The sequence below is a fragment of the Humulus lupulus genome, chromosome 9 (genome assembly GCF_963169125.1).
Source record: "Humulus lupulus chromosome 9, drHumLupu1.1, whole genome shotgun sequence".
In the NCBI taxonomy this organism is placed as follows: domain Eukaryota; kingdom Viridiplantae; phylum Streptophyta; class Magnoliopsida; order Rosales; family Cannabaceae; genus Humulus; species Humulus lupulus.
Window position 1 is genome coordinate 157,171,396 of NC_084801.1, and position 26,223 is coordinate 157,197,618.

Genomic DNA, 26,223 nt, shown 5'->3' on the forward strand with positions numbered 1-26,223 from the left:
AGGCAATCTGGAGGATCTCTAAATAGCCAAACTCAGTGACGTAACCTCGAGTTATTTGATCTGAAGTTAATGAGACAACTTCAGAATCCAGTAACCTTCATTTATTGCTCGCCAGTTCTTCCTCGAACAAGTCGATTGAGCTCGTATTTTTAAGGTACACCAATAATATTCCTCAAAAACTAAACCTATCTTCAATCACCATAAACTAACTTTATTTCAAATATTCAAATAAAACTATTTATTTATAATTATCTTTAACCATCATCCCATTCCTTATTATTTTTTAAAATATACTATAAAATTAATATGTAATTTTCGAAATCCCCCTAATAAACTAATAGACCAAAATTCTTAAAATCTCATTTATTTAAGAAACTACCATGTATAAATACCATAATATTTTTCTATATTTAGAAAATACCATAGTAATAATATTCAATGCAATCACCTCACTCTCAAACTTAATGATACCAAAATAAACAAAACTCAAGAGTAATAAAATAAATAACCAACCGGGTATACTACATTCACTTTATTTATACTTTCTCTTGTCCACCTTTATATTCTCATTTTTCTCAATTTCTTTATTTTACTCTCATCTCCACTATTTTATATTTTATCTCATTTAATAATTTACAAAAATGAAATAATACTCTAACTTTTGCTTTCTAATTTTCACTTGTTAAAACAGATAATGGTAATAGTATGAAATATGTGTTTCTATTTTGTATTTTTTTAATGTATTTAAAAGAAGTGCTTTGATTTTCATTAAAGAAAATCAAATGGGACCTTTGCTTTTGAGTTTACCTTATTATGTTACAAACACATTTAACGCTCTCTTTTTGTCCTTCTTAAATTCTTTTTTAACAGATAAACAAAGACAAAACAAATAACACGATTTTAACTTTTCTTTTGTTATCATTTTTTCAGATGAACAACGACAAAAAGATCACCAAATTTGCAAATATATCACACATATTTTTTTCGGAACATAATATATAAGTTTAAAAATTAAAGTGTAATAAAATGAAAAATGTAAAACTTCGGTATCGATCAAATATCATATATTTTTAAAATTAATGTTTCATTAGCATAAATTAATATAGGCATAGTAATCAATTAGTTGAGCTTTAACCACTGAAACTAGAACATTAAAAAATTTCCTCCATGAAACAATTTCCTTACAATAATACGTGGCCATCATCACCATATTAAAGGTGATGATCAATATGGCTAAATTATATCTAAAGTATTTATTTATTAATTAATCTTGCTCAGTACTCCAGTTCTGAATTGCTTGCAAAACCGCTTGTTTCACCACTTGAGCATCAATACTATCGTCACTCTACAAAATCAAGACAAAGAGAGAAGAAACCAACAAATTACTAAAGCACAAAAAAAAAAAAAAAAACCCAACATACACTATAATTAACTAAGTGTTAATAACTTTATTTAGTGTCTTATATGTGTACTACTAATTAATTACATATTTAGTTAAGGTGCGTAGGGCTGTTGTTGGTGTTTCAAGAACATGTTTTTTCTACTTTAACAAATAAGTTATGGAAAAATCTAAAATGTTATGAAAAAGTACTGAAAGAAGAGTACTATACTTGCGTTAAAAAAAAAGTACTAATGATCCATGCAGCAGTTTAGAGGTATCCATGCATTTACATAAATAAGGATAAAAAAAAGCAGCCTATACATTTGATGCCAAAGATCGAGAACTGCTTCTGGACATTATTAATTGTGTCAGTCACAACTCATATATAATATTAGAATACAAAATATATATGTTTTTATATATGTGTGTGGTTCAAAACATATCCCTGTTTAACTTTCAGTCACACGTGAGGGTCTTCTCTTAAGTATACTATATTAAATTTTCGAAACTATATCTCTCTAAGCAAAAATAAATGAGTTGAAAAAACAAGGTGTTATATCATGCTCCATATATGTACATAGAACATACATACACATATATATATATACATGTTTTGTTTTTCTTACTTCTCCTCCAATTGCTTCTAGTTGAAAATTGTCTGTACAAGAAACCCTAGCATCAAGCACGTCAAGTCCCAAGTTTTCAAAGGCTTCAAGAATAGACACGAGCAAACCAGGGCAATTCTGCTCTGATAATACATTAATAAGAAAACCCTTATCTATGGTTTCCACTGTCACCTGCTGAAGTATTCAAGAATTGGAAAAAGAAAAAGGAAAAGAGATATTAGAGCTAAAGTATATATATATATATATATATATGTATGCATATATATATATATACACACACATATTACATGACCAACTTATTCTGAAAAATTGAAGGTATATATGGTGTGTAGGGTGTACCGCAGGCAAGTGATGTTGGTCAATTGAGATTGAGGAGGTGCCAATCTCTTGGTTCAATGTTGCCACCTTTTGCTTCAACTCCTCGATGTACTTTGAGGCATCAACTATAATCGAAGCTTTGTGAATCTGACAATCAAAAACACCATGTCCATAGAATCATCAACATCAAAATTATACAAAAAAGAAATATGAGTTCTGATTCAAACTTATATAGGGCGAAACTTTTTATAATTATAAGGGCAGAAAGATATATATATATATAATATAATATAATATATGTATTTGGGAAATAATCAATTACGCACAGCGGTGGAGTTGGTGATGGCTCGAAGTCGCTGCAGCCTCTCATGCAAAGCTTTCTTTTGATCTCTAGAAGAACTCATGATGATACACAATATAAAATACTATTAAAGCACTCTATGTGTGTGTGTGTATATAAATATATAGAAGCCTCTGAATTGATCTTGCTATAAGATTCCCTTGAGATCTTTCTTTCTCTTTTGATTTACATCGTTTTGCTTTTCCACAGAGAGAGAGCTTTATTTAAAGAAGCCAAGACGGAATGAACACTGACATTTCTCTATACATGATTATTGCTTGTTTGTTTCTTGCTTGAGTAGTAGTACTATACTAGCTACTACCTTCACTTTCCCATAAGAAATTTAATTCACTCTTCTTTCTTATTATTTTAATTATATATTATATATATAGGTAGATATGTGTAACATATAAATTATTTAAGTTTCTTTCATAGTGGGGAACTTTTTTGTAAATTTACGTATTCAATCGGCTAACTTATAATTTTATGGACACGAGTTAAATTAAACCGCCAGCCACTCTTGATTAGATTTACCACTTGATGATTTACTTGGATACATTTGATGTATATTTTTTTTTATTCAACACGTACATTCTCTTGTCATCATTATATCAGATCTAATAATCACAAGTATATATATATAATTTTTTTATATCTCTTCTATGTAATAAAAAAAGTAAGTAAATGTTTTAACATTTTTTTTAAATTTTAATAGAATATTCCAAACATATAACAAAATATATATTTTAAAACCTATTACAAAAAAATATCTATTAATTATATTAATATAAATTTAAATATTATAAAATATCATTAGATATTTATTAATTATAATATATAATATAAATTCAAATATTATAAAGTATTATAAAAATATTTAATATATTTATTAATTATATAAATATATATATTCAAATGTTATAAAAAATCATTATTATAATAATATATAATACAAGAGTAAATATTTAATAATTATATCAATTTAAATTCAAATGTTATAAAATATTATTATAATAATATATAATCCTAATTTTTATAAAAAATTTCTAGAGAATAAATATTTAGTAATTATATTAATATAAATTCAAATATTATAAAATATTATTTTTATTAAATTATTTAATACAAAACTAGATATTTAATAATTATATTAATATAAATTCACATGTTATAAAACATTATTATTACAATAATATATAATACATAATTAAGTTACGCTATATAAGTGTAATGTATGTACAAATAGTAGGATTGAGTACCTAAATAATAAATTAAAATAACATTTATATTCTATAAAGAATAAAGTAATTTCTTCTCCAATCGATCATTGGGGTGTGATTTGAATAATTTTGCCCATTAAAGAGATAGTTTGTGATCCAAAAGGTTAGCGTATTATTTAAAATATATATAATTAATGTTTTGGTTTAATTTTTCTTTTAATATATTTATGTCATTCTTTTATATATAATATTGTTTATTTATTTAAAATTTATATAATAATCATAAAATCTTAATAAAAAAATTAATAATTTTTTTAAATAAAACTAAATAAATGTGTTGCTTACACCTATAGTTTATATAAACACAGAGCATAAAATACGTACGACAAGAATTAATAATGTATTGTATAATAACAAGACTGTGAATATCCAAGAAATAGTTTTAAAACAAGTGGAACTCTCTCCATGCTAACCATTTATATAAAAAGATGATCTCAAATTAGCTAGCTAGCTATATGGGAATATACATGGTTTGTTTTATTCAATAAATTAATAAAACAAAAGCATTCATATACGTATATATTTTTTGTTGCTACTACTCATCACATCAATAATTTCAAAAGAAATAAAACCAAACCAAATTTGGCTGGGAGAGGGGTATATTTGTAAAAACAGGCAGGTGATTAGAGAAAGAGAGAGAGAGAGAGAGTACGTGTGGAAGAAGAGAGGCCCCGTGAGGAGGAGATTTTGGAGGGATTGACAGCTAAACAACCTTTGACGCTTCCGTCGCAGCTATCGATGCCTCTCTCCTACCTCCCACCCCTTCTCTCATTCTCATATTGTCTCTCCTCACGTGTAGATTCCCTTTTCTTTCTCCTCTCTCTCTCCATATATATATATATATATATAAATACACACACGCACGCACAAACGCGTTTCTAGCCTAACAACGCTTCTAATTAGTCTCACTATATATATATATATATTAAACATATATGATGTCCCTCTTGTAAAGTTGTATGCTTAATTTCTCTGTGCACATATAATATATATATCTCTCCCTCCTCTCTCTCTCTCTCCTCACGTGACTCACATTTCAAACATTAACCCTAACATTGAGATACAGAGTTTGTAGATCTCATGATCAGCTATATACATAGAGATATAGCTGAGTTTAATTTGGTGTGTATATACATGTATGTGCTAATTAATTAACTACACAAATGTAACAGTAGTATATATTGTAGTACGTATTGGTGTTTTTTATTTGAGATATATAGTAATTATATATATAATCAATATTTAATTAATTAGGTGGGTGTGTTAAGATACATATTGTCAATCGTATATATATAAATATTTATATATATATATATATATTATTGCTCCAGAAACGTATTGTCTCTATTGCTCACAAACAAACCATCACGTACCCACAGATTCACATGTGTGCAGCTTATTAATCATCACAACAAAACAATCCAATATGCCTGCATAACCTGTTCATCACCTTGTCATTTTCCTATAAGATTTTCTTTCATATTATTATATATTATATATCCATAATTCTTCTCATTAAATTCTCTATGCATGTATAGGAAATTTGAAAGCATATTATTAATCACAATTTATGACGTACGGTACTAATAGTTATATCGCACAATAGCTTGACGTATTTATAGCTCGATCAGTTGATTAGTTTCTCTATGTATATAAATACTTTTCTAACAAACATTTCGTATTCATATTTTATCCTATGAATTAAGATCAATTGTAATTATATAAAATAGTACGATACCATGCATATATATATATATATTAGGTAGAAATAATGTGCAATTCACGTTTGTTTAATTTTAAAGTTGTAAACATTGTCAATATTTATATTAATAATCTCTACATATACAACATCTAAAAATTACAATAATATATATTTACATGGCTACATGACATATATATATATATACAAATAAAAATTATAATAATATTTAAAAAGAAATTAATAATTAAAATAAAATAAGAATATAAAAAGTTATAGTGTAGACATTAGTATACATGGATCAACTATTTTTAGTTTCTAATGTATCTCACAATTTTCTTTGATTAAAAAAAACTCAAATTATTTGGTAAAAAACAAACTATCACATAAATTTATAAGATAAAAAAAATGATATATATGCATTTATTATTTATAAATAAATATGATTTAATTATTTTAAAATATCTTTAAAATATCTTATTTATTTATTTATTTTTGTTTAAATTTAAGTTTATTCTAGTTTTTGAATTTGACAGTGATAACAAAATATTATATATTATATGTTTAATATAATATTAAATTTAAGTTCAATATAAATTTTATTTAAATTATAAAATATATGACTTTATTATTTTTAAATAATTATAATTGTAAAATATTTGAAAAATATTTTATTTTAATTTGTTTAATTATTTATTTAATTAATTTTATTTAAATTTAAGTCATGTTTATAATTTAATGTTAAATATAAATTATGTTTATAATCTAACGTTAAATATAAAAATATTCTGTTAGATATAAGAATATTTTGTTAAAGTTAACGAAAAAATAAAATTCATTAAAACAAAAAATTTCCTTTATTTATACACTATTTTTTTCAATATATACCAAACTAATTATAAACGGGAATATATATAATCGGGATGGCCCCTTAAATATATTATGCGATTGCATTGTGCAAGAGACCAATTATTTGAAAGAATATAATTATAATTAATAATCAGCAGTAGTAGTGGTTATAGCTAGGGCTGGAGCTAATACATGTTCTTCTGGATTGATACTTATGTAATGATTAAGTGCTACCGAACTCGATGCAAATTTGTTGTCTTTCTCAAAGAAATTCCAAAGTCATGCTGCAAAGCTAGATAAAGTGGTCGATAATTGGTCTTCGAAATTCGAGAATAGTATTCTATCTTGTGTGTCCATTGAGGGTGACTTAGTGCTTATCTGTATGGTACTATATTTTATGCTACTTATTCTAATCATATATCTCTTCCTTATAAAAAAAAGGGTCTAGATTAGAGAAATTTTTATTTTTAACAATTTTTATTAAGAGAATATTTTTATATTTAACAAAATATTATTATATTTAATAATAGATTATAAACATAATTTAAACTTAAATAAAATTAAATAAATAAATAAACAAATTGAAATAATATATATTTTTTATATAGTTACAATAATAATTATTTAAGAATAATAAAGTCATACGTTTTATAACTTAAATAAAATTTAATTAAACTTAAATTTAAACTTCATGACGTATTAGAATAATATCATATTAAACATATAATATAATATAAACTACTATAAACTAGCAACAAACTTAATTTTAAAATACACGTATAATATTAATATTATATCAAACATTTAATATATAATCTATTGTTGTCACTGCCAAATTAAAAAACTAGAACAAACATAAATTTAAATAAAAATTAATTAATTAATCAAAATAGTTGATGTATGTATGCTACTTTACACTATGATTTTTTCTATTCTTATTTTAATTTTATTATTAATTTCTTTTTAAATATTATTATAATTTATATAACATATGTCATGTAGCTATATAAATATAAAACTATATCAATGTTGTATTTAGATGTCATGTAGATATTATTGATATAAATATTTATATATACTATAGAATTATAATTCATTCTATTATATATATTTAAAAAATGAACGAATTTTTATTAAAATTATAGACAATATTTTGCCTTAATTTTTTAATACATTTATGTCATACATTATATTAAACATCTTTTATTTTTTTTTATGATATTTTTTTTATTTAAAATTTATATGATAATTAAAAAATACAATAAAAATAAATACATGTTTAAATAAGCATATTTACAACTTTAAAATTAAGCAAGCTTGTATTGCACGTTGCTTCTACCTAATATAGATATACATCTTCTCTATAAAAAAATGTATAGATAACAATTTTTTTTTGTTTTAACCGATTGTTTCGTTAATTTTAACAGAGTATTCTAAATATTTAACTGAATATACTTTTAAAACTAATTAAAAATAGATATTTATTAATTATATTAATATAAATTCAAATATTATAAAAATATCATTAGTATAATAATATTTAATATAAGACTACATAAATTAAAGTGTTATAAAATATTATTATTATAATAATATATAATATAAAACTAAATATTTCATAATTATATTATTAATATGAATTCAAATATTATTATTATAATAATATTCAAGAATAGATATTTTATGTATTAAGATAAATTTAAATAATATAAAATATAATTATAATAATAATATATAATACATAATTTTTATTTTTATTAAAAAATTATCATTTATGTTTAAAAATGTTATCATATTATATATTTTAAAAAAATCATAAATAATGTGTTACTTTAATTTTTCATTTAATATATTTATGTCATTTTTTTATATAGAATATTATTTATTTATTTTAAATTTATATGACAGTGATATAAATTTAATAAAATAATTAATAATATCTATAAATAATACTAAGTTAGCATGCATTGCACATTATTAGTATATATATATTTATATAAAAATAATGCATATAAAATTAACTTATTAACCAATGCTAATTAAGCACAACACGAATCACGCTAGCTAAAGTATTATATATATATATAATATAAGAGAGAGAGAGAGAGAGAGAGAGTACTATAGAGTTTACAGTTAAACAATAATACAATTTTTTACCATTTGATTATATATGTGCTGACAAGAAAAAAAATCAAAGGTTGAAATGTTTTACCATGATATTTATTTAAAAAATGAAGGGATATTAAAATCTTCTTAAGAGTTTACAGTTAATGATGAGTATTTGTTAGGGAAATCTTTGAGAGTATATTGCATATTTTTGTTATTAGTTGATTGTTTTCAATAGATTCCTCCCGTTTTTTCTTTAGACAGATGAAAAAGAAACTTAGCGGGGTAATCTTCCATACAGGGAGCATCTTAGGACAGGGCATCATTTTTGCTTTTATTGATACAGACAATCTATGTTTTCACTATTAAAAAAAAAAAAAAAAAAAAGTATAACTCAATATTTTTATATAATGGCATACATTATAGTCACGCCCATTTTATTTAAAATTAATTTAATTTTATTAGTTTAATTTTATATTACTAAATATTAGTTTAATTTTATTTAAAATTATATATACAAAATGGTCCATTTTGTTCAAATTTATTAAAACCGTCTTAGACCCATTTTTTTTCAGGGCCGGCCCTGATTATAGTTATAGCAGAGATCGTACAAATTTTCAAAAAAATTTGAACAATTTATAATATACTGAAAACAAGGTTAAAACAATAAATTGTACTCGTATATGATTTTTTTTACATGTGTGTAAAATATATATTATTTTAACTCTAATTTTCACATATTAAATTATTCAAAATTTTGTAAAAACTGATGACTTGTTATAACTATATTATATTAAAAAATTTGAGTTATAATATTTTTACAGATAAACTTACGTAGGGACGCCCCCATTTAAGAAAGTCCTTACATATATTTATATTGTAAGACACAAATTTAAAGTTTTCTAATAATTTTAGAAAAAGAGATTAAATGCATCATTTTATTAATGATTTAAGTAGAAGAAAGCACAGATTTTTACATCTATGCAATAACATTTTTTTAAAAGAAAGCGAAACGTCCAAAACAGAAAATTAAGAAATGACTAATTAATTTTCTGATAATATATATGGACCAGTTACGATAAATAGTTATTTATTTTTCTCAGATTTTACTCATAAATATAGAAGGTTCATAGCATGTAGAAAGGATGTTTTAATTCATTATATATACTGTTACTCTATTAAATTAGAAAGATATTCTTTACTGACTTGAATGTTAGATATTCTTTTTGCAGGGAACAATTGATTACTTAAGTCAATTCATTGTGTAGCAAATGAGCAATTAATTAATTGATTTCATTAAATCTATCCAATTATTAAAAATATTTATTAAGTGAAATTTTGGATGCAATTATTATATATATGCATAAACTTAATTAAGCTAATTCAACTAGTGTAATTAAGAAGCATCAAGTAATCTATAGGTTGGTATACTTGCTTACCAGCCTATATCCTATAACCTATAATAATAAGATATTATCTGCAGTAAAATTCATATATATACATATATATATATATAAATAATCATACTCTTCAACCTTAAAGTTAAAATCATTCAGAGAAGAAAAATGATTAACATGCATGAATACAAGTTAGCTAGGTAGTTCCATCCAATTTAAACTTTGTGGATTAGTAATATCATCATTATCACATCAGTAGTACTTGACATGATCCATTCCGATGCCAGTTGACATGTCTGGCACATATCAAACACTATTCGGATTTGTAACACAGTGACCAAGGCTAGAGAGTTTCGGTTTAATTAATTATCTCTTTATGTCCAATCATATAAATAAGTATATAGTTTTTTTTTTAATAATTTTAAATAATTTGGTTTTTTGTTAAGAAAGATCATAAAAATCTGGGTGTTATACTTATATGATCGATCGATGGAATATTATATATATTGATGTGTTCCCCTTTTGTGCAGACTAATTATTTACTTTGTTATTTGATCATCACGTCCCAATCAGACAATATTACACATATTATAACGTAAATAGTACTAAATTTGGAAATCTGTCTCGTGACATTAACCCTATTTTCTTCTGGACTTATTATAAATATACCTTGCTTCATGTATATATAAAATGAGATTCCCACACGGCAAAAAGAAAAAGAAACGAGGTGTGCATTTGAAATTATCAAACATGAAGTTTGAAAACTATACATATATTTTTCTTATATAATATATATGAGCTACATATATAAACAATCGATGTACTAATACAATAATAGGAAGATATTTCCATATGTGTATTTAGAAAAAGCATAGATAGCTTTTTTTTTTCTTCTACTACAAAGTGAAAGAATAAGGGGAGTAAATAGTTAAAATAATACCACAAACACGCACACATAATATATATATATAAATATTTCCACATTCGAAAAATCAATTACACTATGAAAAAAGCGACAAAGTTGTTGGTAGTTATCGACAACGTGTTGTCGGTATTAAGTGGACGGTACAACCCCGTCGGTAAAAGCCACCATCTACCAACAACAACATTTTTGTAGTCAGTATAGGCTCCAACGACAACATTCGTGGTCGGTAGAAGCCTAGGTTGTCGACAAAGACTCTGTTGAATCCTTTGTCTAGTCGTTGCATGCCGATCATAGTGTTGTCAGCAAAGCCTTTACCGACAACAATGCTTTTTTTTTTATCTCCATATTAATAGTAATTGTTACACCCAAATTTCAAAATCGTCATAAATGAGCCTCGAAATGTAGAATCGTAAAGTGTAAGCTAAAAAATGTTGAGTAAGGACTCAACACTTGTATAAATTAACATGTTTCCTGATTTGTTCCAATCGTCGACCGAGCACCAATTAAGGAGGTTCGACCTTAGACATCAAGCTCGAAAGGATGGATCTTCTCCGAAGTCTGAGTGCAACACAAACCTTCGTCGCAAGCTCGTAAAGGTTGATCACCGAGGGCTAAGCTCGTTGAAATTGCTGGCTAAGGATGAGGCTAACTAGAATGACGAGCTCGTGATGATAGTCGATCTCGAAAGTGTGTAAATTGTATGTTCGAGGTCGGTATCCAGTTTGAACGCGGTTGTTGTTAGAGAATCCCTATTCCATGGGGATTTGTTGTAATCTGATAATAAATCTCGATTATCATGGGATATTACGTGATTAATATATTTAATTATATGTATTTCAAATTTGAAATTATAACTTCCCAAAATAAAAGGGAAGATATTTTGTTAACTAGTCTATAAATAGACTGGAGAATTTGATTTATAGATACGCACAATTTGGTACTGAGAATACTCTGCTAAATTACTTTGTAAAAGCTTTAAGAGAATTCCACCACTCAATAATATTGACTCGTGGACTAGGCAGATTTTAACTGCTGAACCACGTAAATCCCTGATTGTTCTGATTTATTTTCTTAATTTTGTGTTTATTGCTCTTCAAATTTAAGTTGACGAAAAACAGCACAACAGTTTGGTGCTTTCATTGAGAGCATTAAGCAAGTCATTATATTGTTTGATCACAAACCTCCTGAATTACCAATGGCCACCACAAACAACCCTAGTACTGGTGAGCGACCATTGCCCCAAATAATGGAGGAGCAAACTCCCCACATTGAAGATTACCCACGCTGACCTGGGAAGCAGCCCATCAGTGATCACGAACCTAGAGGAAGGGAGTGCATCCTCTGATTCCCAAGGACCGCCTACTCCCAGGCCTGATGAGGATCTATACTATAATCTAGAAAGGTACATTCCTATTGTTGAATTGGAGAATCACCAAATGCGCCAACATTTGGCAGAAGCTACAAGGCGCAATGAAGAGTTGGCCAGACAGGTCGCTGAGGTCCAAGCACCACCCCGGAGGCCAAGAAGACGTTCCCGAGGGAGCACGACCGCCAGGAGAGCTGCGCAAAGGGCTCAGTAGGCTCAGTCGAGGCCCATGGAAAACCCTAGCGATGAATTCCCTAGGAGAAATACTCGATTTGACGCCACTGATAATCTGACTGTAGAAGTGTCTACGGGAATAGGGAATAACCGAGCTCCTCTAGTAGCTCTCTAACATTGAAACTGCCAGAAATAACCCAGAATCTGTCCGGGCCAATTCTGGACCATCCATGCCCAACAATGGGAGGCCACCACCATCACCTATAAGACATCCACCCTCTCCAATAAGAAACCCATTACCAGCTCTTCAAAGGAATCAGGCAGGAGAGCCCACATCGCAAAGGCCATCTCGCAGTGTCAGTCGAAATGGGAATCGTTGGGCCAGACCTGGACATGAGGGCGAGAGGGAGGCGACTCGAGATCACAGGGCTCCCCAACTAACAGGAAGCCATGTGTCGAGATCATAAATGATTGGGGCGAGGAGACCAATGGAAGATCCACCTCATAACCACCGAGCCCCTCAGCCCGAGAGAAACTTAGCTTTAGAAGTGGGAGCTCAGATTACACTCGATCCGTAAGTATATATAATACTGAGCCCAGGAATACTAGGAATCAAGGTAATCGTCCTAACCTTCGAGATCACCTAAACCATAACCGGGGGCAAGCCAATCCCACAAACCCTGATTTGTGCGACCATTTAAATAGTTGAACACAACCAGCATATGGAAATCAATATAACCCTATACCGGGACAAGGAGCTGGAGTTTTTATAAATAATAACCAGCCCCCCCCCCCCCCAAGTACAAGCTCAGCCTCCAGTGGATTTGGTCCAGGAGAGGATTGACTGGCTTGAAAGGGCATTTAGGCTCCTTCAGGATGAAAGTAACAAGGATAAGGCCGAAGACTCTGATGAGGAGCTCGAGCCTTTTGCCCCACATATCTCCAACACTCCATTTCCACAGGGGTTTAGGATATCCCATGTAGCACCATCTAATGGGAACTCGGACCCATACAGTCATCTAAGCACATTCAATACCATCATACGAGCTAGTAATGTTGGTTTTGAGCTCCGATGTATGATATTCCCAGCTACTATGACAGGACCAGCAAAAAACAAGTTCGAAAAGTTTAGAAGACATTCGATCTCATCTCGGGATCAGTTAGCAAGGGAGTTTAAGAAGCAGTTCAAAGCCATGGTGGGCGTCAGACCTAAAGCCTCGGCTTTGACCAATGTCAGACAACAACAAGGAGAGTCATTGAAGAGTTACCTTACAAGGTTTAATATAGAAGTGGCTCAAGCCCGCAACGTCGACAACAATGGCCACCTGATGGCTGTAAGAGTTGGTATATTACTAGGGAGTCCCCTTTGGGAGGATATGCAGAGAAAACCCATAAGGTCATTAACCGAGTTCAACAGGAGGGCCCAGAGGTTTGTCAATGTAGAAGAGGTGAGGTCAGCATTAAATCTGATCTCTCAACCCGTAACTACAACAAAAAATGTTAACTCAGCCTAGACCTCGGCTGCCCCATCAATGTCAAGACCATCTGGGGATAACCCTTCGAAAAGAAAGAAAAATTAAGGGAATAACCCTGAGGCGGACGGAGGGAAAAAGAAGAAGGGAGACAAGTATTTATCCATTTACACTGTATATACCAAGCTCAATGAGACTCGGGGAAATATCTTCCTTGGCAATGAGAATCAGGTTTCGTTTAGACGACCTGACCCAATTCGGAATCAAAAGGCAAAGAGGGACTCCAATAAGTATTGCAAATTCCACAGGGACGTCAGACATGACACTGATGAGTGCCGACAACTGAAGGATGAGATCAAAGGCTTGATCTTGAGGGGATATTTCGGACAATATGTGAGAAATTAGAATCCCAATCAAGCCTCGACAGGACAGAGGGCAGCGTCTGCGCCACCTACCCAACAGAACAACTCTCGAGCACGGGAGGATGATCGACCTCCCCCTATAGATGGGGAGGATGTGATAACCATCTCTGGGGGATCGCATCTCGCAGGATCGAGCACAAAATGCCCAAAATAGATATGTAAACGAGCTCAAAACCTGGGATGGTTCTCCCTACGAGCCTGAACCACGAGCTTTGAAGCTTCAGAGGGTTGAAACTCAACCCATCACTTTTACAGAAGAGGATGCGTCACACGTCCAGTTCCCTCACAACGCCCCCTAGTCATCACACTTCAGCTCGCGAACAGGAGGGTACGCGGGGTCCTCATTGATAACTTAAGCTATGTTAAAATCCTTTACAAGGCCACTCTAGAAAAGATGGGACTCACGCTTCGAGATTTGAAAGCCTGTGCAACCACGTTGTTCGGATTTTTAGGAGAAGGGATTGCTTATACGGGATCCATTGAACTCCCTGTAACTTTGGGAGACTATCCAGTCTCGGTAACCAATATGATGGAGTTCGTGGTGGTGGATGCACTGTCGGCCTACAACATACTGCTCGGGCAACCAGCCCTGATTGAGCTGGGGCAATATCGTCTGTTAGGCACTTGGCCATCAAGTTCCCGACGTCTAGTGGCATCGGGACGCTGAATGGAGACCAGTTCGAAGGGAGGGAATTCTATAGCATTTCCATGAGAGGGAAAAACCAAACAAGTGCACAGACACTTGATGTCATTCGGGAGATGGACGGATCTGTCTTCAAGATAGAAGAAGAAATTGACCCTAGAATCGAAGAAATGGCCGACCTTGAACCGCTGGAGGAGCTTGAAGAAGTAAAGATCAACGAGAAAGATACCACGAGGGTGGTAAAAATAGGAAATAAATTTTCTAAAAATGCAAGAAAGCAATTAACTTACTTTTTTGAAAGAAAACCAGGACGTATTTGCATGGTCGCACTCGGATATGGTAATGATTAGTCCGAATGTTATAAGTCATGCACTCAACTTTGATAAGAGCTTCCCCCCGAAACAACAAAAACGGAGGCTCCTGGACGACGATAGAAAGAAAGCCCTAAAAGAGGAGGCCGAGAGGTTAAAAGAAAATCATTTTATTCGAGATGCTTTTTATCCCGATTGGATAGCCAATCCTGTGCTGATCCTGAAACCCAATGGCAAATGGTGAACCTGCATTGACTATTCTGACCTCAACAGGTCATGCCCCAAGGAATGCTTTCCCTTGTCTCGAATAGACCAGCTTGTAGATGCCACTGCAGGCCACAACTTCATGTCATTCATGGATGCTTATTCTAGATATTACCAAATTGTCATGCATGCATCTGACCAAGAACACATGAGCTTTATAACAGATGAAGGATTGTACTGCTACAATGTCATGCCTTTTGAGCTAAAAAATGCTGGAGCCACATACCAAAGATTTGTAAATAGGATGTTTGCTGAGCAGATAGGTAAAACATGGAAGTTTATGTGGACGATATGTTGGTCAAATCCAAACATAACAATAACCATGTAGATGATATCGCTGAATGTTTTGCCGTACTTCAAAAATACAACATGAAACTTAACCCACAAAAATGCTCATTCGAAGTATCTCGAGTAAGTTCCTTGGATTCATAGTGAATGCTCGGGGTATAGAGGTTAATCCTGATAAAATCAAAGCTTTAATAGACATGCCCTCACCTCGAAGGTGTAAAGATGTCCAAAGTTTAACTGGACGAATGGTGGCCTTAAGTAGATTTATTTCAAAATCTACAAACCGATGCCTTCCATTCTTTAATCTTTTAAGAATGGGAAAAAATTATGAGTGGTCGGATGAGTGTGAAATCGCATTTTAGAATCTTAAGAAACACCTCGTCGAACCACTGGTCTTGTCTAAACCGATCACAGGAGAAGTTTTGTACTTATATCTCGCCACAACCGAGCACGCTATTAGTGCAGTACTAGTACGGGAGGATAAGAAAGTAAAAAAACCTGTGTACTACGTCAACAAAAGGTTTATACCCATTAATGGAGAAACTGGCTCTATGCCTAATGCACGCATCTCGAAAGCTCCGACTCTATTTCCAGGCACATCTCATTCATGTGTTAACCAACCAGCCACTAAGGCAAGTGTTATCTAAGCCTGAAGCATCCGGAAGGTTGTTGAAGTGGGCTATCGAGCTTGGATAGTTCTAGATTACTTATCATCCTAGAACAACAATCAAAGGACAGGCTTTGGCAGATTTCATTGTCGATTGCACATGGATTTCCAACAAGGAAGTCGTAACCCCAGCCCATGAGCTGTGGAGACTTTATGCCGATGGATCCTCCAATGAAAATGGACTGAGGGCAGGAATCATTCTAATCACCCTAACGAGAAATCGCTTCCACTCGGCACTAAGGTTTGGCTTCGAGGCGTCAAACAACGAGGTGGAATATGAGGCATTGTTTGCAGGATTTTGAATATCCATCGATCTCAAAGCAAAGGCCATACATTGCTATAGCGACTCACAACTGGTTGTTAACCAAGTCCTGGGGGAATATCAGGCTCATGGTATAAAAATGGTCGCTTACCTGGAAAAGGTAAAATCAACACTTGGAGGGTTTGAGTTCTACGCTATAGAACAAGTCCCCCAAGAGCAAAATACAAATGAAGACGCATTAGCCAAGATCGCTACAACTAACGAAGCTAATACACTTAACGTGGTTCCGGTAGAATTTCTACGGACCCCGAGTATAAATGAGCCTGATGAAGAAGATGTAAGTATGATCGACTCACAACCCACCTAGATGACCCCAATAGTTGACTACCTCAAAACCAGAAGTCTCCCAGCAGACCGGAACGAGGCTAGAAAGCTTATGTACCAAATTCCAAGATATACTATTTTGGAAGGAAAATTGTACAGAAGGGGGTACTTTATGCCATTACTTCGGTGTGTAACTCCTCCCGGGGCAAAAAAGATTTTGGAAGAAATCCATGAGGGATTTTGTGGAGATCACACTAGGGGCATATATTGTCAAAAAAGGTGATTAGGCAGGGGTACTTCTGGCCAACGGTCAGGGCAGACTCGTTCGAGTATGTAAAACGTTATGATAAATGTCAACGGTTTGCCTCAATACCATGATCTCCACCCACCAAGCTTAACATGATGAGCTCCCCATGGCCATTCGCGATATGGGGAATTGACCTTATAGGCTCCTTGCCAACTGGAAAAGGTGGAGTAAGGTATGTTGTAGTCGTAGTGGATTACTTCCCAAAATGGACCAAGGTTGAACCCTTGGCCACCATTGCCTCAAAGAAATTCCTAGATTTCATAGTAAAAAATATCATCTACAGATATGGGATGCCCAAAAAGATAGTATTAGATAATGGGACCCAATTCGACAGTGATTTGTTAACACTTTTTTTGCAAAAAGAACTGGATAATAAAGATTTTTTCCTCCGTGGCCCATCCCTAAGAAAATGGCCAGGTCGAACCAGTCAATGAAACCTTGAAGAGCTCCATGAAAAAAAGGTTAGAAGAAGCAAAAGGGAGATGGCCAGATGAGCTGCCTCGAGTCTTGTGGGCTTACAGAACCACGACAAGGACTTCAACGAGGCATACCCCCTTCTCCCTGGCTTATGGATGAGAGGCCATGTTGCCTATCGATATCGAAATCCCAACTATAAGGCGCGATGCGTATGATCAGGCCTCGAACCGATCCTAGCTCGATGAAAGTCTAGACTTCATTGAAGAAAGACGTGATGAAGGCCAACTGAAAAATGTTGCATACCATCAACGAGCTACTAGATATTTTTTTTTAAAAATGTCCGAGACAGAAAATTTGGATTGGGAGACTTGGTGCTAAGGCGCGTGTTTTTTGCCACGCAAGACCCGTCTACTAGGGTACTTGGACCTAATTGGGAGGGACTCTATCATATCGAGTCTATTATTCGACCTAGAGTATATAAGCTGGCAAGGCTAAATAGAGAATTGGTTCTGCGAGCTTGGAATGGTGAACATCTACGACCTTATTATCAGTAATGCAAGAATGATGTTTTCATTTTAACCAAGCATGTATTGGATTTAATGCTTTTTATCAATAAAGTACTAAATTTCATTCAAAAGTTGTATTTTTTATTGTTATACTTTTTTGCAAACTCTCAAAATTCAATAACCTAAGATCGCAATCATAGGATATTAAGGGGACATAAGTGGTATACAATCATACCATAGGCTCGAAAAAATATAACATAAATAAAAAGTAACTCAAATGGAAATGTCTGGATTATTAACCCGACACGAAAAAATTAATAAGTGTATTGATCATTAACCAAACACGCGAACTAAAAATGTCTAGATTGTAAACCCGACATGAGAATAAGTTTATGGATCATGAACCAAACACGCGAGCCAAAAAAGTCTGGAACAAACCAGCAAAACCTAACCGACGGTAAAAAAGTTGGAGTTCTAGATAAACAAAATGTAAACTAAGTCGAAACTAGGACTAGAAACTTTTGCAAACAAGTTTCGACCTCGCAACCTCGAGGCCATACTCGAGGATGAGGAAAAGTAACTGGAAAAGCAAAATATAACTAGACTAACAAGGTTACATGCCAATTAAGTACTTTCCAGGTACATGGTAAAAGTAAAGTTCGACCTTGGTAATAACGAAATCGAACATGGATATTTTGAATAAACTGTGCATGAATGCATTGAAATTTGAACTTAAATCCAATATATATTTGTACGAATAAAAAAGTATAAAAGCAGGTCCTTAATAATGGTGTGCCTAAAATATTTCGATCCATAAATGTATTGCATAATATTAAGGCAAAATCTGAGTGTTAAACAAAATTTATAAAGATTTTCGAGCTAGAAAATTATGAGCATAAAATTACTATTGATAATGTCATAAGATAATTAAATATCTCAAAATTGAGTTGTAAATTGTCACTTCCTCGAGGGCATAAAAATAAAAAAAAAGTATAATTACAAAAATGGTAATGGGTCGCAGCCCATGGTCTTGGCTTCAAGGGTTAGATGCCTCTCCAGCCGTAGTCCCAGAGGCCTCTGCTTCCTCCTCAGCCTCGAGCCTGGCCTCTTCCTCTTCAAGAAAAGCCTGCCATTTGGCAATAAATTTGGTCTCCATGTTGGCTAGGAAGCTGGTGTCGAGGTCAAGGTTGTTGACCCAAATTCTATACATCGCCATGTCAACGGCGCAATCCATTTTGGTCTTAAACTCCTCAAGAAGACGAGTCTTCTCACCCACGATAACTTTGAATGTAACGACCCCAAATTCGCTAATGAGGTTTAAGGGCCTTGATTAGTGTGCCAGGAGGGCATTATTGGGTTTAATGTGATTTGAATGATTTTATGGATTTAAATGCATAATTATATGATTAACAATGCTTATATGATTTCATTGGTATTAATGTGATATGTATATATGGTATTGTGAGAACCACATTATTATGTGGGTAGGTCTGCAGAGCACGACTTGAGGCGATCCTAGGGCTAGTTAGCGGGGAAAAGTCACAACAGGGCTTAACAGTTGACTTTGGATAAGTCAGGGGTATTTTAGGTATCGGGTAGCTATTTAGACTATCGGGTTATGAAAATAAATATATGGAGATATATTTGAGGTTAGGAAGTCTAGGCGGGAATATTGGGGGATTTTACCATTTCGCCCTCGGGGACGTTTCCGACACCCCGAGCCTCGGGATAGACTTAACGGGATAAGACTAAGCTAAAGCTTTAGAGAAACATTAGACAGAAAATTAAACCGACCCTTTTGCTCCTTCACAGCTCTACTCTCTATCAAAGGAAAACATAAGAAAACAGAGGTAATTTGCTGGAATTCAGCTGAAGTTTAGTGGATTGAAGTAGTGATTTAGAGGCTTAGCTCAAGAATCAATCAAGAACTAAATTAGGGCTCAGGTAAGCATTGAATTTTCCTCTTCTGTGGTTAGAAACTTTGAGTTTTTTCTGGGTATTGAGGTAAATGTGGTTTTGATGTTTAAAGGCAGAATTAAGGAGGAAAGCTTAGGAATTAACTTGGATTTGGCTTGGAGAAGTGGTTCAGCAGAGGAGGTAAGTCTCAATTCGTGATTTAGAGGTTTTAATTTGAGTTTGAATGGTTGTTTTGAGTGTTTATAGCTCTTGAGTTTTAGAAATTGAAAAGAGAATTTTAGTGTGTGTTAGGCTGGGTTTTCTGTGGAATTATGTTGTTTAAGTCATGCTAAAGGTGTTGGGATTAATTGGTTTTGAATAAGGGAGCTTTGGGATGGCTTTGGATGAGGTTTAGATGTTGGAAATGGTGGGTTTTTTGGGCATGAAGGGAAGGGTCGCGGCTCTGTTCTAGAGCGCTGCGACCCTAGGTTGAAGATGAGCCAAGGAGGCTCGGCCAGGGGTGAGCGCCACGGCGCCCAATGCTAGGGCCGCGGCGCGTGTCTTTGTCCAGGGCTACCCTTGGTTCTGTTTTGAGGCCAGGGCCGCAGCCCTTAGTTGTGCACTTGAACGTTTAGGGTTTTTAAGGTCGAGAATTGAGCCTAGAGTGCTCGGGATCAATTTCACCACCGTGCTTGGTGGGATTCGATTTCCCGGAAGATAGTTTTGTACCCGAAAACCTGTATTTGGATATTAATGAAACCTAATACTTTGGTTGTGACTAGGTGATAAACGCTTAGGCTTGGGAACGGATCATGCTTGAGGAGTGTTGCTCGTAAACAATAACTGCAAAGATCAAAGGTAAGAAAACTGCACCTGGTTGAATATCTGTGATGGGACTAAGGGTTCCCTATTGTGTATGCTTGAAAAGATGGTATTATTCCATGCAAGCTAATTAGTGAACCAACGACCTAAGGGTGCCAAGGGTTACACTAGCGCACAGGGCACGGCTTGGCCACTGGTAGCCAAGGACAACTTAATATGCATTGAGCTCGGTTTAAGCGGGCCGGAGTCCGTGGGGTAAACAGAGGGTGCATCCTAAGTTGTCGCCCCTGCTTATTATGTGATATGAATGTTATAAGTCTTTGATTGCATCCATGATTCTGAATATATGCTGAATGATATTATGTGAATTACTTGAAGAGAGTTCATGCTTAGTGAATTTGTTGTCTGTTATTACTGTTTGTGTTGCACATGTTTTCTTGTTGGGCCTTGGCTCACGGGTGCTACGTGGTGCAGGTAAAGGCAAGGGCAAACTTGACCAACCTTGATCAGGAGAGCTCTGCGAGCGGAATGTACATGGCCAGCTGCTCAGCCACCACGGTTGAGGTTTAGGCAGGGACGTGAGACCCAAAGATTGTCTATTTTGCCTTAGTACGACTAATAATTGTTTATGTACTTTTAGAAGTTTGTAAACCTACTTTGCACTCTGTTTCTTTTGGGATCCCGTGTATATAACAGTTTAATTATATAAAATGAAACTTTTGAGACCAAAACCTTTTTAACCCTAGCTCATACATGTTTAGTGACACGTTTTTAAATTAATGACTTGATTAGCAAGTCTTGCACCTTTATAAGTACACAGTGTAGCGGTCTTGTCTATCTAGGGCGTTACATTGAAGGTCATCTTCTTCTCCTCTTCCAGCTTAGCATTTAGACCCCGAATATCTTTGATCTCGGAGTTCCTAGCATCAACCTCCTTTAAGGTCGCATCCAGCGTCGATTCAAGTTCAGGGATCTTATGGACCTCTTTCAAAGCAGCCTCCAGACTCAACTCGAGCTCGGAAACTTTCTAGATGGATGCATCCCTTGATGCAACCTCCAGCTTAGCTGCTTTGAGTTCGTCCTCGAGCTTCAGTTGGGCGTCTCTAGCCTCTTGTGCAAGTGCTATGCTCATTGTAACCTCGTTATTCAGCATGAAGTTGTGCTGAACAAAGGATACGAATGCCTGTACACAAAGAAAAAACACAGGTCAGCAAAAAAAAACAGAGGTTAGTACAAAAAAAGAAGGTTAAAGCCAAAATAACTAATAGAGGAGAGAAGCTCGCCACCCTTGTCAAAAAGAGTGTTGGAATCTCGACAGATGGTCAGAAAATCCCATTGAAGGGCCCTGAGGTGGCTAAGAATTTGACCCATGTGAGTCAAAGCATCAGAGCCTAGGTTGACTCCATGAGTTCCAGCTGCACTATCGATCACTCCCGCACAGGAGCCTGGCCTTGTCTCGCTGAGTCTGCAGGGATTCTCTAGATTGGTTAGGTAGGAGGAGAAGGAAAAATAGTGGGAGGCGCCACGAGCTTGGTAGCTTTATTCAGTTCGACCTGAGAAGTGGGTTCGGCAGCATGACTCAGACCCATGGGATCCGAGGCCGGAGGGACCACCTCAGTCTTTCTGTATATCTTGGAGGGACAACCTCCTTTATGCGAGGCTCTTTGGCGCTTGCCTGCCTGTGAGGCTATAGGCATGTTTAGCACATTGTCCAAAACTGTGTCCATGTCACTTGAAAATCATAAAGATTGTACATGAGTAATTGAATAGGGGTTATTAAAAGAAACAAGACTCAAGGATAATGGAAACCTAACTGGTACTCTCGACCGAGCTTGAGCTCGAAGACTAAGAAATTGCCCTATCTTCCGACAAATCCAAGGGAGTCCCCTCTCTATAGGTTGGGGATAGTCTAGAAAGGTCCCTATAATCATTGGTCCCATATTGAACACTACCCCATCCCATACTTCATTTAAACTATACATGGTCTGGTACTGCCCTAGCCAGCTATCGAACCTACGGACTCTAAGGTCCACCCTTGACCACGCTAAGAAATTATTTCTAGGGTCTTTGTACACGACGATCACGCTAGGCTTTTGTTTAAGCATTGACGGAGACCACATGGAGTGGTCTAGCACAACTTTAGCTCCATCAGTCGAGCTCATTGAGGCCTCGTTGTGAGCTTCGTTGCCCGAGATGGCTTGATCGTGATGATGGGTAGCAGAGGCATGAAATTGCGAGCTCGAGGTCCTCCTCCTTGGGGAAGCTTAGCCGTGGGGATTGGCACATCTTCCCACCTCTGGTATTTTTTAATCCCCGAGTCATCGGTGGATTCACCTTCGCCTAAAAGGTCGCAAGCTCGTATCTTGTCTTCATGGAGAAGGTAGGTCAGGGACCTACGACTATAAGGAAGCTATAGAATGGCTGACTTGTGTTCCACCATAGCTTCTTGATGGACTGGGGCAGTGGAAGTTGGCTACAGGCAAGAACAGTGTGAGTATTCTGAGCCTGAATATTAAATGAAAAGTGGATAAAAGTGAGTTGAAATGCTTATGGATGCATTGGAAGGAATAAAATCGGGAAAGATCGAGCCCATCCATCTAGAAGAATGTGGTCTTGAAGTTTGGAGGATGGTTTGGGATATCCTCGAATAGTCGTTTCTCCTTCGGATAGCTCGATAAGTAATAGAAATTGCCTCCTCCATGAGCTCGAGAAGGGTTGCTCTTGAGGCAGAAGAGATATAATATCTCTGGTGTTGAAGGCCATTCTCATTTCATTTCATGGTACAACGACCTGAGGGCTAACAAGACCCTAAAAGAGTTGGTCTGGAGCTGGAAGGGGGCGAGCCCGATAAAGTCCAAGAAATCCTTGAAGTATGTCTTCAAGTGTAGTAGAGCCCCAGTCCTCATATGCTCGCGGCTCCAGACGGCGAGCTTGAGTTTACGCTCAGGATTGCCATCTCTTGGGGCGTAGCAACTTCTTTCATTCGAGGTCGCCAGACGACACATCAGTGTACCAAAAATTTTAAGGCCATGATAGGCTAGCAGCTCAGAGATATGGCTGGTGGACGTGACTGAGCTCCAATAGTGCTCAACCTCGAAAAATTCCTCCTTGGAGGTGGGGATTGGGAGAATTTGGAGGTGGATGGGCGGGATGAAAAGTCCTCCGTTATGGTAAATGATAGGCACCAGGTAGAAGGGCATCTGTGACTTTGAGCTTAGGGTCAAAGGGAATGGGCCTGATCTCAGGGTCTAGGTCAGGATAAGCCGCCACTTGGAGTCTCTTCCTCTTTTTCTCTTTGACTTCGTCTATCTGACGTTGAAAGTGGTCTTGTATATCTTATTCCTCACAACTTTGTGCTTGAGGATCAGTCGCTAATTTTGGGTAAAAGGTGACTCAGGACTGGGTGTGGATGGGTGATAAGGGATAGCGAACTCGGGCCCCCACCGATTCTCAGAGTATTGCGACATCTAAGAAGGAAGAAAAAGGTGAGGGCTCGAGATAACAATATTACCTCAATCGAGATTAAAGGCTCGAAGGGGCGAGGTTAACTCAGATGTTATTCCCGAACTATTGTAAGTTCAGGCATTGAGGATGCACCCATGCGAGAGTGGGGAGGTTAATACCAGTTTAAAAGAATCCTAGATTTTCAGGGAAAAAGTTACGAGTTACCCAAAATGGTGATATTTATGGGATTCGTGCGTTTAAAACCCTAAACCAAAACCCTATTTCTTAAGCTATGCAACCCCCCCCCCCCCCCCCTAATTACTAGAAAAAACTCTATTTTTACATGTTTATATCAAAAAAAAAATTGGTCTAAACCATGATTCTTACTACACCAAATCTACTCAGATCAAAGGCTTTCCTAGTGCAAAAGTGAAGCCTTAAAAAACTGGTAAAAACCAGTGAAGGTATTCTCACAAATAGAAGGAACACGTAAAAAAGTATATATACCAAAGAAAGAGAATCAAGAACAGAAACTTACACAAAGTTGTCCATGGATATGATGAGATCGTGGACTGAAGGAGCAGTTGCGAAAACGATTTCATGGAGTCGAAAGTATTGGAGTTACTTTGTTTCTTCGGTTTAGAGAACATGCAAAGGAAAAAAAAAGAGGCTCTGGTTCATTTTTCTTTTCTCTGAAAGTTGAAATAAGAGTGATGATGATGAAGAAGAAAGGGTATATATATATACGTCCAAGTGGGATATCAAAGGTCGAATGGATCTGGCCCTTTGGTTTGGGTTAAGAAATGATCTGACGGATGGGGTTTGATTATAATATTGGTGGAAAAAAGGGGATATATGAAAGGACGTGGGTAGAGATAGGGAGTACTTGAGTACTCTGGGTGTGCAATCCCTAGGTGGCGCGTGTCCATACTCGAGTGTGGAAGGTGGCACGTTTTTCGAAAGGAGAAGTTCAAACGTTTCCTTCTCATAAGATTCTAACCAGCACTTTTGAGGGAGCAAAATATTACACCCAAATTTCAACATCGTCATAAATGAGCCTCGAAATGTAGGCTCGTAAAGTGTAAGCTCGAAAATGTTGAGTAAGGATTCAACACTTGTAGAAATTAACATGTTTCCTGAATTGTTCCAATCGGCGACCGAGCACCAATAAAGGAAGTTCGAGCTTAGGCATCGAGCTCGAAAGGATGGATCTTCTCCGAAGTATAAGTGCAATTCGAACCTTCGTTGCACGCTTCAAAAGGTTGATCACCGAGGGCTAAGCTCGATGAAATTGTTGGCTAAGGGTGAGGCTAACCAGAATGACGAGCTCACGATGATAGTCAATCTCAAAAGTGTGTAAATTGTATGTTCGAGGTCGATATCCAGTTTGAGCGCGGTTGTTGTTAGAGAATCCCTATTCCATAGGGATTTGTTGTAATCTAATAATAAATCCCGATTATCATGGGATATTATGTGATTAATATATTTAATTATATGTATTTCAAATTTGAAATTGTAACTTTCTGAAATAAAAGGGAAGATATTTTGTTAACCAGTCTATAAATAGACTGGAGAATTTCATTTGTAGATACGCACAATTTGGTACTGAGAATACTCTGCTAAATTGCTTTGTAAAAGCTTTAAGATAATTCTACCACTCAATAATATTGACTCGTGGACTTGCATATGTGAAATCCCGATTGTTCTGATTTATTTT

General features: G+C 34.7%; 1 protein-coding gene across 2 annotated transcripts; it reads right to left on the minus strand.

Moving 5' to 3' along the window:
• Positions 1 to 1,144: 1,144 nt before the first annotated feature.
• Positions 1,145 to 2,992, minus strand: LOC133802279 (uncharacterized). 2 transcript variants are annotated; one of them, XM_062240560.1, is made up of 4 exons: positions 2,652 to 2,992; positions 2,347 to 2,472; positions 2,008 to 2,178; positions 1,145 to 1,345 (listed from the first exon to the last, which is right to left on the minus strand). In XM_062240560.1, the coding sequence occupies exons 1-4, from the start codon at positions 2,727 to 2,729 to the stop codon at positions 1,265 to 1,267; spliced, it is 456 nt and encodes a 151-aa protein (XP_062096544.1). In that variant the 5' UTR covers positions 2,730 to 2,992; the 3' UTR covers positions 1,145 to 1,264. The 2 variants fall into 2 exon arrangements, with proteins under 2 accessions (XP_062096544.1, XP_062096543.1); XM_062240559.1 differs by having other exon boundaries at positions 2,008 to 2,181; positions 2,652 to 2,983.
• Positions 2,993 to 26,223: the final 23,231 nt, after the last annotated feature.

Excerpts from the sequence above, each read along its gene's own strand:
- LOC133802279 (XM_062240559.1), bottom strand. The coding sequence starts at position 2,729 with ATGAGTTCTTCTAGAGATCAAAAGAAAGCTTTGCATGAGAGGCTGCAG. Across the intron at positions 2,473-2,651 it reads CCATCACCAACTCCACCGCT|ATTCACAAAGCTTCGATTAT; the intron begins GTGCGTAATTGA and ends TTTGATTGTCAG. Across the intron at positions 1,346-2,007 it reads TAGAAGCAATTGGAGGAGAA|AGTGACGATAGTATTGATGC; the intron begins GTAAGAAAAACA and ends TTGATTTTGTAG.